Below are 15,030 nucleotides of genomic sequence, written 5' to 3' on the forward strand. Positions count from 1 at the left end.
GGCCTGGCTGGCCGAGGATCCGAGACTCATGTTGCCAAGGAATGTTGGGAGAGACGAGTGCTGTCTGCCATGGGCATGGGATGGGGCATGGCAGCGTTTGGTGCCTGGATTATTCTGTGGAGCTAGGAGGTAGAAGGTGCCAGAACACCAAGAGGTCTAGTACATGATTCTGGCACCGGAGGCTCTGGCAGACCGGGTGGAGGGATGAGATGTGTTTGTACCCGATACCTGGGGCTGCAGCTACGTAACGAGACCAGCTGCTACCCACCCCTGGTGCCCGCTCGGCCGCAGCAGGTGTCTGGTGTCTCGGGAGTTTGGGGGGGAAGGCGTGGCCACTGAGGCCTGGTGTGGCCGGGAAGGTCCTGCTGAAGTTGGATCCTGTGGAAAGGCCGGCAGGTATGTATCAGTGGGTGGTTCTGGGTAGCCTAGATGTGCCCGGCAGTTCTGTTTGTCTTTAGTCTTCGACCTTGGGTTTAATTAGAGTTGTCGTGACTTGGTTGGTTCACCCTCCAACCCAGGCCTTTCTGTTTGGTTAATCTGTTGTCCCAGCCATTAATGCGTCTTCCTGCCTCAGGGATTCAGTAAATGCATGTCAAGCTGGCCGGAGTGTGAAGAAGTGGGAACTGGCTGTTGCCCGCCAGGCAGAGGACAGCCCAGTGGGGCATGTCCCCGGGCAGGAGCCCCACGTGGGCTATAGAAGGGGTGACCAGGTTGGGAATGGCATTCCTGGCTTCTTCTAGGGCCTGGCTTTCTGGGGTCTTCCTCTGGGGGTAAGGGTGTATGCGTGTTCTTAGTGGAGAACCAACCCATTAAAGGATCTGGCTTGAGCACAGTCCTCTCTCCAGTGAAAGCAGAAAACCTCTTCTCTGTTGATGAGGTAGAATGACCGGTTTGGGTCACTTGGGGTGACTTCATGGTATTTTAATGAGCTCCCAGCACTTCTGGGGGGAGTAGTGGCAGGGTCTGCCTTCCTTCCAGGCCTCTGCTAATCTGAGAACCATTTAAACCTTTGCTCTGTGCAGGCCCTGCCTCTCGGGGGAGGCTGCACAGGCAGCGGCTGGTCACCAGGCAGTTGCCCTGGTCTGGTACGCCTCCGAGGTCTGTTGGTGATGGACTGACCATCGTGGGCCGACAAGGAGTAGAATTCTAATGCTGCCTTTGCATCTGAATGTGATCCTTCTTATTCATGGGCGGAGGGATAGGCCCAGAAATAAATGTCCCTGACTTGTCTAGTGCCTGCAGAGTCGGCCCCAAAAGCCAGGGTCTCCTGGTGGCCCTGCCAGTCCCCCAGGGGCACCGTTGCCCCTCGCTCTTGGGCTGCTATTTGGAGGATGGCTGGCTGGTGGCCCTCACTCCCTCTTCGCGTTCTCCCTGCCCGTTGCTCCTGTGGAGCTGCTTTCCAAGGCCTTTCTGAGTTAAAAAGCGCCGTATGGGTGAGGCCCCGGGGAAGGGCTTCGAGGGTGCAGTGAAGCATGACTGTGAACATACTCATGGGCCAGGCGGCCGAGGAAGCCGCAGACGGGGTAACTCCCCGGAGCAGGAACGCGTGGCCTGGAGGCTCAGGCTGCAGAGGCCCTACCGCTGGCAGGGAGGTCCTTAGCTGGGCCCAAGGCCCACCCCGCAGGATCGTGCCCCCTGGAGAGCTCCTGAGGGGCAGGGAAGGGAGCTCAAGGGTTCGGGGGGAGAGCTGGGTTGGGGGCTGTGGGGTGAGCATGCGGGGCTTTGACTGGTGACATGGTGATGTGGCGCCTCCACGGTAGGTCACTGGCGCCGGTTTGCTGGGCCTCTGTGAGCCTTGGTCTTAGGAATGACTGACTGCCTTGTGAGCCAGAGCTGTGTGGAGAAGAGCGTGCTGGGTTCGCCCTGGATTTGGGTGGGTGCCTGGCTCTGTCGCGTCCCCCCTGACTGGGGCCGCTGTCCCCAAGCCTTCCTTTCCTTGCTGGCCTCCTGGCATAGTGAATCCTACTCAGAGGGTCATTGCAGGGGTGGAGCAAGGCTCGTGCACGGTGCTGGCCTGTAATGAACAAGGGCCATCTGGAAGGTGCCCTACGAGTCTGGAAATGCAGCATCCTGACCAAACCCTGCCCTGCCCTCTGAGGTCAGCCTTCTTCCCAGCGTGCTCCCGCCTGCTGTATGCAGGTGATAACCAGTGCTTCCTGCAGGCGGCTCCTTCCTCTCCTCCTGGAGTAGCCTGGGACACTTGGGGCTCCCGGTGGCAGCACGCACAGGAAATGGCTTGTCATCTGCCTCCCTGCAGCAGCCGCATTGCACCGGGGCGTGTGTGGTCAGATGCGGTCTCCATCTTGTCCCATCTCGTCCATGGCCCATGGGCCGCAGGAGTCCGGGGGCTGACCTGGCTTTGGTGGGGCTTCAGGAAAACGTCGTGCCCTCGGGAGGTAGCCTTCTGGCGCCACTGAAGGGGTCCTCTGTCCATGTGTGGTCGGGACCTGGGGTGGGGGTTGCACTATGACCCGCAGCCCCGGGCCCAGTGGAGCCAATCCCGGGAAGCTGCTTGCTTGGGGGTCCCCCCAAGGAAAGCCCTGTCCTCAGAATGAGGCTGCTTAATTATAACGTATTCCTGTCTGTTGGTCTCATGTCAGTAAAATCTTTCTAGAAGAAGAATCTGGCTCGTGGATCCTTTTCAAGGATTCAGCTTTATTTAGGCTTACTTTTCTGTTCGGTGTTTAATTCAACCCAGTAGGCCCGCTGTGCTCTTCTTGGAGCCACCTAAAGTGACGGACAAGAATAAAGTGCCCTCCTGGAGCCCTGAAATTTTGAGGGTGGTTGAAAACGTGGCTCTGTGTCTCTGAGCGCCTCCCCCCAACCAACCAAAAGTCACCTGCAGAGTCTGTAACGGCTGAGCTGTGCATGTACCCTCCCTGGGCGTGTCCCCCGCTGCCTATGGACACCGCTCACCAGCCGTTTTTCCTGTTCTCTTGCGTTCTGGCTCCGAGACTCCCAACAGAGCCTTGTGCCAGGAGGTCAGGACTGAACGTTGGTGTACTCAAGAGAAAAGGGTTGCTTTCCTTCTCCTGGCTGATGGCTGGAATTAAGCTGTCAGATGAGAACAAGACTGATTTTCTAAAACTAAAGAGAAGAGAGCTGAAGTCTGCAGGCGTGAAAGGCAGGATTCTCTAAGTGGCTTCTGTAAAATTCCTTCGGTCTTGACCAAGGCTTGTTGGCCCAGAGTCCACCTTTGCAGTAAACTCTGAGGATCCTTGGTGTTCTGTTGGCTGACAGCCTGCGCTGACCAGGGCCCAGGGTGTCTTTCCAGCCAGACTTTGTAACTTGATGAAGATCTGTTCTCTGCCCTGAGCTGGTGGGCAAATACAGTAGGGCCAAGGTCTAAGCTGAAAGCCAAGGGCAGAGATCGTGTCCCAGGAGCAAAGCCTGGCCTAACAGTTACCAACACTCTTCTTGCCGCGTTGGGTGGCCCCTTCTCCAGGCGACTGGAGCCAGTGGCTTCTTGAGGAAGCATCTCCTGGTGCCATTGCTGTTCATCTCCTGGCAGGGATTTTCCTGCATTCCTGGTAAAACTCCTCCCAGGGCGGTGTTTCGAAAAGCCAGCTCTGTCTGTGCTCTGACTTGGAGCCAAGTGTGTCCTGAGCTCTGCCTGGTGGTGTCCACTGTGTTCCCAGGGTCCTGTTGTCCTTCCTTCCTGTGCTCCCTTAGTCCCTCCCGGATGGCCCAGCCCTCTGCAGAGCCGTGAGCTAGAGCTTGGGTGGGACTCAGCGGGGCTCCCCTGCCTCTCTCTCCTGTTGTTCCCTGAGCAGAATGTGGTTTAAGAGCAAGGCAGGCTGACCTCCCAGTGTCCTGGCGGCATTTACTGTGGGCTGTCAGCACTCACTCGTGACTTTTGAATTTCCCTCCACCCTGACCAGCCTGTCAGAGCTGTCTGCAGCAGCCCCACACAGAACGTTCTCGCTGCCAGCCCTGCCCAAGGATGAGGTGTCTGAGTAGCCCGCAGTGGTTTCTGGAGGGTCTGCCTGTGCCCTGGGAGCTCACCTGTGTGAGCGGCTGGGTGCATTTTGGCCTAGGGAGGGCCGGTTTGGGGCCTCGCCTGCCCTCTGCCATAATGAGAGTTAAGTGCAGTCCCTGGGGCTTCTAATTATCGAGGGTGCCTGATGGGGGAGGCGCCCGTTCTTGGCCTCCTGCAGTGAGAGCCGTGGGCCTCCTGGGGGGGGGTTCAGACACGGCCTCACCTGGGGGTGTGTGTGGGTGGAGACACAGGGCCAAGGCTGGCTGCTTGCTGGCTGGGGAGGCTGCTGATCCGGCACCTCCCTGGTCTGGGGCTAGCTTTGTGCCACAGAGAGAACAGAGCCAGCAACCACACAGTGTGCTTGGGAGCCACTGACCGGTTGGGTGGCTGGGCGGGCGGGCTGCCTGAGGCCCCGGGACACTGGGGGCCCTGAGCTTGTGCTGACACGGGGCTTCAGTTCACCTGCTTTGCTCACCCCTCGACTTTCCTCCCAAGCACCTGTAGCCCACGCTCGTGAAGGGGGCTGGCCTTGCGGAAAGCCCTGCATGAGTTTGCAGGGCCCCCAGAACACTTCTGAGAGAGTGGCCGGCTCCTCCACAGCACCGGGGCAGGCCTGCTGGTGGCCCAGGGCCTTCCCAGCCCCAGATTCTGAGCTTGAACTCACAGGTCTCTCCACATTTCAAACTTGGTGAAAGGCTTTTGCATTTTGGCCCACAAGACCCTGACACTTGTGGGGGTCTGAGGAGAACTAACCCCCGGAGTCCAGGAATGGGCCCTGAGCAGCCCGATGCTTCCTGTGCGAGGCGACGGGGAGCAGGGTTCACACAGTGAGCGACCCCAGGGTGGTGGAGGGTTGAGGCCTGTGTGTCATGGGTCACCCCACACGGGTGGGTCACCCAACCTGAACCTGCCATTGGCTTTTCTTTTTTCTTGGCCCATGTCCATTGCTCAAAAGGCCTGGTTGACCTGAAGAGGGGTCCCGGGGGCAGGGTGCTATTCAGGTGTGACCCCAAGAGCAGCCCCTCAGGACCCCCAGGAGGCCTTATCTCAGTGAGCATTTGATGAGTCAGTCCTAGCAGCGGCTGGTGGTGGACCAGGCCCAGTCTCTTCCTTCTGTACTTCCTGTCGGGGCTGATGTCACCACCCTGCAAGCTTTGTGGCCTTTTATGGACAAGAATTGGCAGCTCCTCTTGCTGAGGAAGTGAGCGATAAATAAAGCCCTTAGCATAAGTCTCTACCTGGGGTGAGATACCTGGGGTCGGGTTTCCCCTCCTCACACCTGAGCTGGCCTTCCGGAGCTGGCTGGAGACACGTATCTGCATTGGATGTGTGTGTCCGTTCTAAAAGGTCTTGGGGCATTTGGGTTTTAAAATAAAATCAGAAGAGGGAATGGCCTCATCACTGAAGATGTAACTTAAAACCTTTTTGTTGTTCTGTGAAGGGTGCACAGTGGAGAGCTCTGGAGGTGCAAAGGGCCTGGGGTTGTTAAGGACAGTGTTTTCAGGGGCCTGTGCTGTACCATGTGCTTCAGGCCCCGATGTCTTTCAGTCCTTGGAGCAGCTCTGCTGGTGAGGCCCTGGCCTCTGATTCTGAGAGGTCACGGGGCCAGTCATCTCCAAGGAGAGTACAGAGCGGAAATCGGAACCCTGGCCCCTCCCTTCTGTCACCACTCCAAACCCCTGGACAGTGGTTGTCTGAAGTGTGCTCTGACGAACCCTGTCTCCACCACCCAGGCAGCTCTGGTATTTGTCTTCTATTCTTCCAATGGGGAATTCGAGAAGATTTTATCTGAGGGAAGGCTACTGCTTCAGTGAAAAACCATGATAAAGAGATTCATAGGCCTCTCTCTACCCAACTCCCACCAAGTTAGGGACGGGGAAGGTGGGGGGCTCAGGGACTGCAGTCAGGCTGATGCCTTCATCCCGGCAAGGAGCCCGTTTCCCAGAACTGGATTGTCTCTGCTGGGTGCACTCCCATGGTTCTGGGCCATGGGGTTCCTGTTTGGCTGGCTCGCTCCTGATGTGCTGGAAGGAAGAGGCTTTTCAAATAAGCTTTCAGTTCTTATGGGCCCAAATAAGGACTTCAGTCAGAACAGAGCAGGCTGAACTAAGGCGTGTTTGTGTGTGCAGCCAGGTGACTGTGTGGGGAAGGCTGAGGGAGGGTCCCTGCTGGAATGCAGTGGGGGTGTGGCAGAGTAAACTGAGTCAGGCAGAAACCTTACTGGTTGCTGAGAATTCTAACCATCCCAGTACCCAGAACAGATGCTTCTGAGCTCAGGGACAAATCCAGAAGTGCTGGGAGAAGACACACACGCAAACCAGGGACAGTGCCTGCCTTGTCTGCTGCCTTGGGTTACTGTGAGCCACAGGATAACAGGCCCAGACCCACTGTAAGAATTGGGAAGACCTTTCCAGACTTACGAGGTCATGGTGTTCTTCACTGCAGGCAGGTAGAATTGGGGTGCCAGGTGGTCAAGAGCTGAGGAGATGAGAGGGGCATCCATCGGTTTTCCTCTGCAGAAATATTTGCCCAGAAGCGTATTCTGGTATAAAATGCAAGTATGGGCGTGTTCCCTTGGAGTCTGTGCTGACCCTGGCGCTTCAGGGATTGGAGGTGAAAGGTCAGGAGAGGAAGGACTGGATGGAGCGGATGGAGGTTGCACAGAGTTTGGGGCTAGGATTGGAAATGGATGTGTGTGCAGGCCTCTGTGTGTGTACTCACGCACACAGCTGTATGTGCGACTGTGTGCGCACCCAGAGACGTGTGTCTGTGCATGCGTGTGCATGCTCACATCTGCGTACATGTACTTGTGTGCATCTGTGTCCGTGCATGTACGTGTGTCTGCATGCCCACGTGTGTCCCACACAGCTTGTCCGTCTGTGTGCATGTGTCTGCACATGTGTGCCTGTGCACGCGTGCCCCCGTGTGCTCCCCCGTGTGTGTGTGTGTGTGTGTGTGTGTTTGTGGGCTCTGCTGCTTCCTGTTGTTCAGCAATCCAGCATCTGACTCCTCCTCACACAATTAGAGGAATTCCAGCCATCCCAGGGACGGGGCCTGGACAGCCCTGGGAAAACGGTTCCTTCTGGAAGGGATGGGAATGTTTCCTTTTATGGTAGCGTCGGCTGCTGCTGCCTTAGGCTTGCCAGCACGCGCAGGTACATTCTTGCCCGCTTGTGGAGCGGTGACTAAACGTGCCCGCAGCTGGGGCCGGCCTGGGAGGAGGGGCGGGGGGGGCGGGGGCCGGGGATCACAGCCCTGCTCGCTTCAGACCTTGCTGGTCGCCACACTGACTATGGGCTGCAAGTGATGGAAACGGCCCTGTCTTCCCCAGCCCTGTGCCCCCACCGCCTCCCCGTCCCATCTGTCTGAGGAGAGTCAGTGGGGGTTCCTCCCGCCCCTGCGCAGGGTCTTGAAGGACATTGCTTTGTGGGAAGGTTGAGAGGCGAGTGGGGAGCGGGGTTGCTGACCGGGGCCTGCTCTGAGCAGGTCCGCGGTGGTGCCCCGGGTGTGGGGTGTGTGCACGGAGGTGCCTGGCCGAGTTCCCTTGCACAACTGCCCCCCCAGGGTTGAGTTCTTTGGGGACTAGAGGGAGCGCTGCTGAGGAGGGCGGGGGCAGCTACAGCTCATGCTGAGTGTGAGGCTGGCTTTTGCCTCTTTTTGTCCGGATGTCCTCTTTCCCTCGGGAGTGACCCGTAGTCAGGGGAAGAGAGATGGGGGCAAATGCCCGGCCCTGCGAGCTCGCAGAGAGGGGCACGTTGGAGGCCCTCCCGGTGAAGGGGCAGATGACCTAGCTGAGTGGTGTCTGTCGGTGTTGAACAGTAAATCCTCTCCTGAGGCCATGCGCACAGGAAGCCATGAGTCACTCCCCGTTGTCCCATCCTGCGGCGCCCTGGCCGGCCAGCGGCAGCCAGTGAGCGTGTCCTTCAGATCAGCAGCGTTCTGTGCAGTGCCGCCGCTGAAAACGGGCTGATCCTCCCCCACTACTCCTCTGCTAGTACTCCTCTGTTACTGCTCGGCTAGTAGGGCTCTGTTACTCCTCTGCTAGTAGTCCTCTGTTACTGCTTGACTAGTAGTCTTCTATTACTCCTCAGCTAGTACTCCTCCACTATTCCTCAGCTAGTACTCTTCTTTTTTTTTTTTTTTTTTTTTAAAGATTTTATTTATTTATTTGACAGAGAGAGATCACAAGTAGGCAGAGAGGCAGACAGAGAGAGAGAGGAGGAAGCAGGCTCCCCGCTGAGCAGAGAGCCCGATGCGGGACTCGATCCCAGGACCCTGAGATCATGACCTGAGCCGAAGGCAGCGGCTCAACCCACTGAGCCACCCAGGCGCCCAGCTAGTACTCTTCTGTTACTCCTCAGCTAGTAGTCCTCTGTTACTCTCCCACTGGTAGTCCTCCTCTACTCCTCGCCTAGTACTCCTCTATTACTGCTCGACTAGTACTCCTGTTACTGCTTGACTAGTAGTCTTTTATTATTCCTTGCTTAGTACTCCTCTGTTACTCCTCAGCTAGTACTCCATTACTCAGCTAGTAGTCCTCTATTGCTGATTGACTAGTAACTCTACTACTGCTCCACGTAGTTCTCTATTACTCTTTGCCTAGTGCTGCTCCATTATTGGTAGTCCCATATTAATGCTCGACTAGTAGTCCTCAGCTAGTACTCCTCTGTTAGTCCTTGACTAGTACTCCCACTGCCCTGGCAGTCCCACCACCACCCCGCATGGTGACTTTACAACAGATCAGTAAATAGCAGCCATTTGTGGAATTCATTCTCTTGACTTGCCAGGCCCACTTCATCTCTTATTTCTGTTTTCTGAGCTAATCCTGCCAGGGAACCGGTAGCATATTTATTTTATGGATAAGGAAGCCCAGAGTTGGGATTGAAATAACCTCACATGGGACTCCTGGGTGGCTCGGTCAGGTGGGCGTCTGCCTTCGGCTCGGGTCCTGGGATCGAGTCCCGCATGCAGGTCCTTGCTCAGCGGGGAGCCTGCTTCTCCGTCTCGGCCTGCCGTTTACCCTGCTTGTGCGCTCGCTCGCTCTCTCTCTGTCTGACAAATAAAGTCTTTGGGGTGACGGGGAGGAAGCGCCTCCCTGCAGCTCAGATGTTGGTAAGTAGCCTGGTCCTGGGTTTGGCTGGTTTGACCTCAGGGAGTTGCGGGTATTACTCGGGGCAGGGTGAAGAGGGGGAAAGTGAGTTTGTCTTCGCAGTTACTGCTTGAAAGCGGGCCTCCCGCGCTCACCCAGGTCCGCTCACATGTCCGCGGGCGTCTCTGTCAGCCTTAGCTTTCGAAGCGTGGACGCTGCCGTTCTTCTGGCGCAAGGGGACTGTGTTGTTCGTGTCGGTCCTTGCCGACAGGGTCACAGCTGGAGACCGTTGCCGAAGGTTCCTGACAGCCAGGCCTCGAGACCCAAGTTGTCACGGAGACCGGCCAGAGGCTGTGGCGCTGACAGGCTTCTGTTTCTCCCCAGACGGGCGGCATGGAGCACCCCCCACATACCAGATGCCACACGGGGCCTCTCCCCGCCACAGGGGGGCCTGGGGCTCTAGGAACCTGGGCCTACACACGTCGCGGTGGAGGGGTGGCGGTGCGGGACCCTGGGGCTGTCCCTCGGCGAGGCTAGCCCTGTCTGCTCAGCCCTCACCAGCCACTGAGCTAGCGTCCCTTGTTTACACGGGGACGGACGGTGTTTCCCGCACCTGCACGGGCCTTCTCTCTGTCAGCCCGCACCCCGTGTTCCGAGCATTAGGGCAGACCCCCCTCAGCCCCTGCAGACTCTGGGAGAGCTTTCCCCGAGGTGGTCTCCCAGGGGCGGGGCAGGCCACCAGGGTGGGCAGTCTGAGCTCCGGGCACCTGTGCCTGTCCCTTGTCCAGTGAGGCCCTGGGTCGGTGTGGCCAGCCGGTGTGCGGGGGGGCCCCCGCGAGGGCAGCAGGCTGGGGTTTCTGCTCCTGCGAAACGGGCAGCTCTTCAGAACCCCGACAGGGAGGCTTCTGCCTCGAGCAAAAGTTAACCTAGATGTTTCCTTTGTTTCAGACCGAGAGGACCAGTCCATTCTGTGCACGTAAGTGTTTCTCTCTGGGGAGTGGGGCTCATTTCACCCCAGTGTCTTCTGGCTCGGAGGTCTCCTCCCGAAACCCGGGCTGGCAGGGAATATTCCTAGTCCAGCCCCGCCCTTCCCCAAGGGATGGGCCCTAAGGGAGTAGGTTAGCTACTGGCAGCCCCGTGGCCCCGGGAAGCTTTATTTTAGGCCAGAGACTGACTCGCCCTTCTCGGAGAAGCCGGTGTACAGTGTGGGGAGGTTCGTAGCAGAGAGGGCCACGAGTCCTCAACAAAGCAGGGTTGGGAATGGATTGGCCCCTCCAGAACACATTCCTTCTGGCTTGTACCGGTGGCTTTCTCAACCTGCTCTGCTGTAGGCACCGGGGCTGCTCGCCTGGGTCCTCTGAACTTAACAAGGAGATAAATAAACTCTGTTGCCTGCCGGGGGACTTGATGGTACAGAACATTCCTCCAAGTGGTTTTGAAGGGACATGCATAAGTGCCTTTGACCTCTGAGTCAACAGCTGCCTAAAACTGATGCCGGAGACTTTTGGACACAAGGGCTGCCAAGTGACCAGGGCAGGCAGTGTGTACAAATGTCCTGCTTGTTGTCCGGCCTCCAGAGGGCCATGGGAAGCAGCCAGAGTGAGGATTCCGGAGCTTCGCACTTACCTGCATCTTCCCTTTTTCTGCCACCAGGGTTGGGTCCTTCATTGACACCCAGCTGAAGTTGGGGGCGGTGGAGGGTGCGTTGGGAACGGGATTTGGCCATTTCTCCCCTGAGAACTTTCTTGCCTCTCTTGGCAGGGGTGAGTCTGGAGCCGGCAAGACAGAGAACACCAAGAAGGTCATTCAGTATCTGGCTCACGTGGCCTCCTCACACAAGAGCAAGAAGGACCAGGTGAGTGCGGGCGTCCTCACGGACGCACCTGATCTTCCCAAGGAAGAGCCTTTAGTGATCCGTGGTTTGGAGCGTTTCGGGGATTGGAGCAGAGGCTGGACCCACTCTCGTGGCTGCACCTTGGCCGTCCCAGGAGTGGGCCCGGTGGTAGCCAGTCCGCTTCTCCCCCAGCCTCCTAACTTTCCGAGTTGCTGTGGAAACGGGAGACCACGGGGTTTTGCAAAGCCGGCGCTCCTGGTGTCGGCAGCTAATGGCTGCTTGGCCTCTGCCCCCGAGGTCGGAAGAGAGAGTCCAAAATTTGGTTCTCAAGTTGATGGAGACCTGCAGCCTCTCGGGCAGGCCTGCTTTTGAGTCCCCGCCGCTTTTCCCCGCTGTTGAGGTGCCTCTGGGTGGATAGTCCCCCAGGGAAGAGAGGAAGGGCAACCTGCAAGTCATCTCACTTCCCTTTTTTCCCCCCTTCCTCTTGATGGATTTTGGTCGAACTCAGCAGTGTCCTCGCTAGGTGAGCCTTGCACGTTTACTGCACGTTCTGCACCGGGAATGCGTGTTCTGCCCATCGTGTGCCCTTGGATTATGTATTTTTTTTTTCTGAGCAGCTTTTCACTCCACACCATTGTCACTTTCTGCGGCTAGACCTGTTCTCTTAGGTTCGGCTCACTGACTGTCTCGGGAGAAGGGGCGGGGTGTGACACACGGTGACCTCTTGTGCACTCTCAAATGTCTGCTCCTGCAGAGCGGGGGTACGGGGCTGCGTCTCCGAAGCTCTTCTCACAAACGGTGGCTGGGCCCCGAGCTCTCCCGTGAGCACGGCAGCCGTGAGGCTCCGTGCCGAGCCCTGACCGAGGCGCAGTGGAATGGGCATCTGCTCCCCCAGAGCCCCGTGCCTTTGGCGTCCGGACCAGATGGGGATGGCTGGCCCCCCACTGCCGCCCCTGTGCCGGTCAGGAGCCACGCCTGGAAGGCCCCCCACATTGGAGCTTCCCGGGGTTGGGGGTGATCCCATCTTCAGCATGCCCGTGTGGTGCTCTCTCTCTCTCTCTCTCTCTCAAGCACACACTCTTAAGCTTCCTTGTGCAATCTAAGTGCCCAAGGTGTCCCCTCAAGCCATCGGGGGGACCTGCGCCGTGTCCGTGGCTCCCCCTTACTGGGGAGTTGTGTGCAGCGTGTGTCAGTAAGTAGCGGTGTGTGTCCCTTTGCATGCAGACCTGGGGTGTGTCCTGCAGAAATGTCCTAATGAGTACAGTCTTCTGGAATCACACCAAAAGTAACTTTTCATGTGCCAGACTTCTCAAGACATTCTGAATCTTTTTCTGTGGGGCCTCAGGAGTTATATTTAGAAACTAATAAAGTTTTTCTCGCTCACTCTCTCCAACCCCCCATTTTCCATTCTTAAACACAGAACTGTGAGGTTGGGAGTCCTCTAGCTGTGGTTTCCCGTCTCTGAATTTGCAGTAAAATCCAGCTTCCAGCTATTTGTTGAATGCGTAATATGAGCCTGGGTCTCTGGAGGGTGACCTTGGAGTCCCTGCCCTGGAGGATGGGAGACAGAGCAAGAACAGAGACCCATGTGCCTAAGCTTCAGGGCCAGGGCACTCTGCTCAGAGACGACGCATGCTGGGGGTGGGGTGATTAAGTGATAGCTTGTCACATCCTGTGTCTCAGGTGTAGTGCGTGACGGGCACTCTGTCCCTAGCTGGAGAGACTGAATGGGTCGCCTCTGGCTTCCGATTACTGCTCAGGCCCTCCGTTGTAAAAGCCACAGACAACTGGGTTGATTTCCTTGCCCGAAGCCATACAGTGATTTTCCATACGCAGCTGGGGCACGAGATGCTTGAACTTGGTTTATGGCTCTTGTGTTCTGGAGCCTGTCACAGCATACAGTGGGCCAGAGCTGTCCTTGCAGTGACTCGGTCACTTGTCCCAGGACTGCCCCCTGGAATGTCCCAGACTTCACCTAGGCTGGTAAGGTGCAGCTTGGGGAAGGGACTTTCCAGTTGGACCTCCATAGCCTGAGCAGTGACCTTTGGCCCCTCCTCCTCTTTCTCCCTCTGTTTTTTATATACTAGTTGGAAGCCCTGGCAGAAACACCACCCAGTGAAGCCCTTCAGAATCCATATGGGTGATTCCAAATCTTAGAGCAGTATAGACTACCAGCAGGATCTCCTCATGCCATTGTATGCAAATACTGTTGACAAATAGAGGTCTTTTCTGTGCCCACTTGTGGGTCAGTAAAGAAGAGCCCAGACGTTAGCCCTCCCCATTGTGTGTGTGGAGCCTGGCTCTGGCCTCCAGAGCGGCTGTTCCCTACTTGGCCTGGCGGCCCCACGTTCCACAGCAACAGCGTGTGGTCCCAAAACAGAGACCTCAGCTTTGCTTCCAAGTCGGGGCTGGCGGCAGCGGGCTCTGGTGGGGACCGCGCTCCCATCCGTCCGCGGAAACAGGAATGGGAGTGGTTCAGCCAGCTTGGCAGCCTGGCCTGTGCTTCAAGAGGAACGTTCTAGTGGGTGGGGGAGCAGTGCTCATCCAAACCTGGCTTCGCAGGCCCCTCCCAGCCCATTTGGGGCGTTGGGGTGGGGGGCACGTCCTGGGACTGCTGGTGCCAAGCACACACGGATGGTATGTCCAGTGGCTTTGACCCCTGCCCCTCTACGTGGCTCTCCTGACCTTCCTTTACTCATCTCTGTGGTGTGAAAACAGAAGGCTCCTGCGCCCTTGGGGGGAGCCCCAGCCAAGGATGGCTGTTGGAGGAGGAGGACCTCCTCGGGCCCCTTCCCGCCTCTGGTGGGCTTCCAGCACTGGCTCGGGGCTCTGCAGACGCGCCTTGTCTGCAGCAGGTGTGCCCGAACCTCACAACTCTCCTGGGAGCTCCTGCTACTACCAGTTTTCCCTTTCATCACTCACAGGCAGCCGTTCCCGGAAAATCCTGGCTTGAGTCCAGCCTCGCTAATAGATACAAAAGCCGGCCTGGCCCCGTGTGATGTTCTTTCCCCCTAGAGAAAGCCCACGTATTAAGGTGAATGAGAGCCGAATTCTTCTCGGCCAGTGTCAGTTATTACCTGGTCTGCTCAGAAGGTGATGGCCGCTTCCAGAAGTGATGGAACCCAACAGGGTTCCATGCAGGGCTGGGGCGGGGCGGGAGATGTGGCGGTGACGGATAGGTGTGAGGTAGAAGACTTGAATCAGTACCTGCTTTGCTGATTGAGTGCTGGGTGACCTCGGGTAAATCATGTCTGCTCCCTTGATCTGCGTTTTCTCTTCTGTGAAATGGGGCCACCCGGTTTTGCCTACCCTGAGAGTCACGAGGACGCAAGGTTAAGAAGGCGTAGGGCTGTTTTGTCATCCACTGCGTCCCATGAGACCACAAGTAGAGTTCATCAGTGTTCTTGATAAGCAGTTTGGGACCCACAGTGGGCCTTGTTGACCCCCCCCCAACTCAGACACCTGACATGCTGGCTGCTGGCTTGGGGGTTGGCGGGACAGGGTCCAGCAAGGCAAATGCAGTGTTTGTTAGGACACAGATGAAATGAGTTCGTGTCTCCTTGTCCTGTGAAAAGGAAGAAAAATGTTGTTGGGTTTCAGGTGGGGCTTAGAGACACGGAGGGCAGAGAGAAGCCCTTGTACCTAGAGGGTGGGGACACTGTCCCTGAGAAATGGCGCCTCTCCTTGGTTCTCAGTGCTGCTTCCCGAGGCGTCCCCCACAGTTGGTCTGGGCTGTTCCAGGCTCTTGACAGCGGGGAGAGCCACCCGCCTTCCCTTTCTAGGGACATGGGTTGGGCGGTCTTGGGAAGTAAGTCCGAACCAGTGAAGGTTTCCAAAGGCCTGGTGGGAAGGTTGCTCCTGAGTGACACAGGCCAGGCCAGGGCTGGCGTGACCAGAGCCCATCTGCAAGCTTCCGTTCCTGGCACCATGGGTGTGTCGACACGGCTCTGCCGCCGTCCTCCGCTGCCTGGCGGAGCAGGTTTGGCAGCCCAAGCTGCTGCGCGGCCTTCACTGCCCCTCCGGGTTCCCTTCTAGGGCGAGTTGGAGCGGCAGCTGCTGCAAGCCAACCCCATCCTGGAGGCCTTCGGGAATGCCAAGACGGTGAAGAATGACAACTCCTCACGATTT

General features: G+C 57.5%; 1 protein-coding gene across 1 annotated transcript in view; it reads left to right on the forward strand.

Moving 5' to 3' along the window:
* The window catches only part of MYH9 (myosin heavy chain 9), an 89,685-nt gene that overhangs the window by 37,802 nt on the left and 36,853 nt on the right, over positions 1 to 15,030 (forward strand). The window contains exons 4-6 of the mRNA XM_044226625.1: positions 10,017 to 10,044; positions 10,830 to 10,923; positions 14,938 to 15,030. Coding sequence (XP_044082560.1) covers positions 10,017 to 10,044; positions 10,830 to 10,923; positions 14,938 to 15,030 — 215 coding nt within the window. The remainder of the gene's footprint in view (positions 1 to 10,016; positions 10,045 to 10,829; positions 10,924 to 14,937) is intronic.

Source organism: Neovison vison, chromosome 12, assembly GCF_020171115.1.
Source record: "Neovison vison isolate M4711 chromosome 12, ASM_NN_V1, whole genome shotgun sequence".
Lineage (NCBI taxonomy): Eukaryota > Metazoa > Chordata > Mammalia > Carnivora > Mustelidae > Neogale > Neogale vison.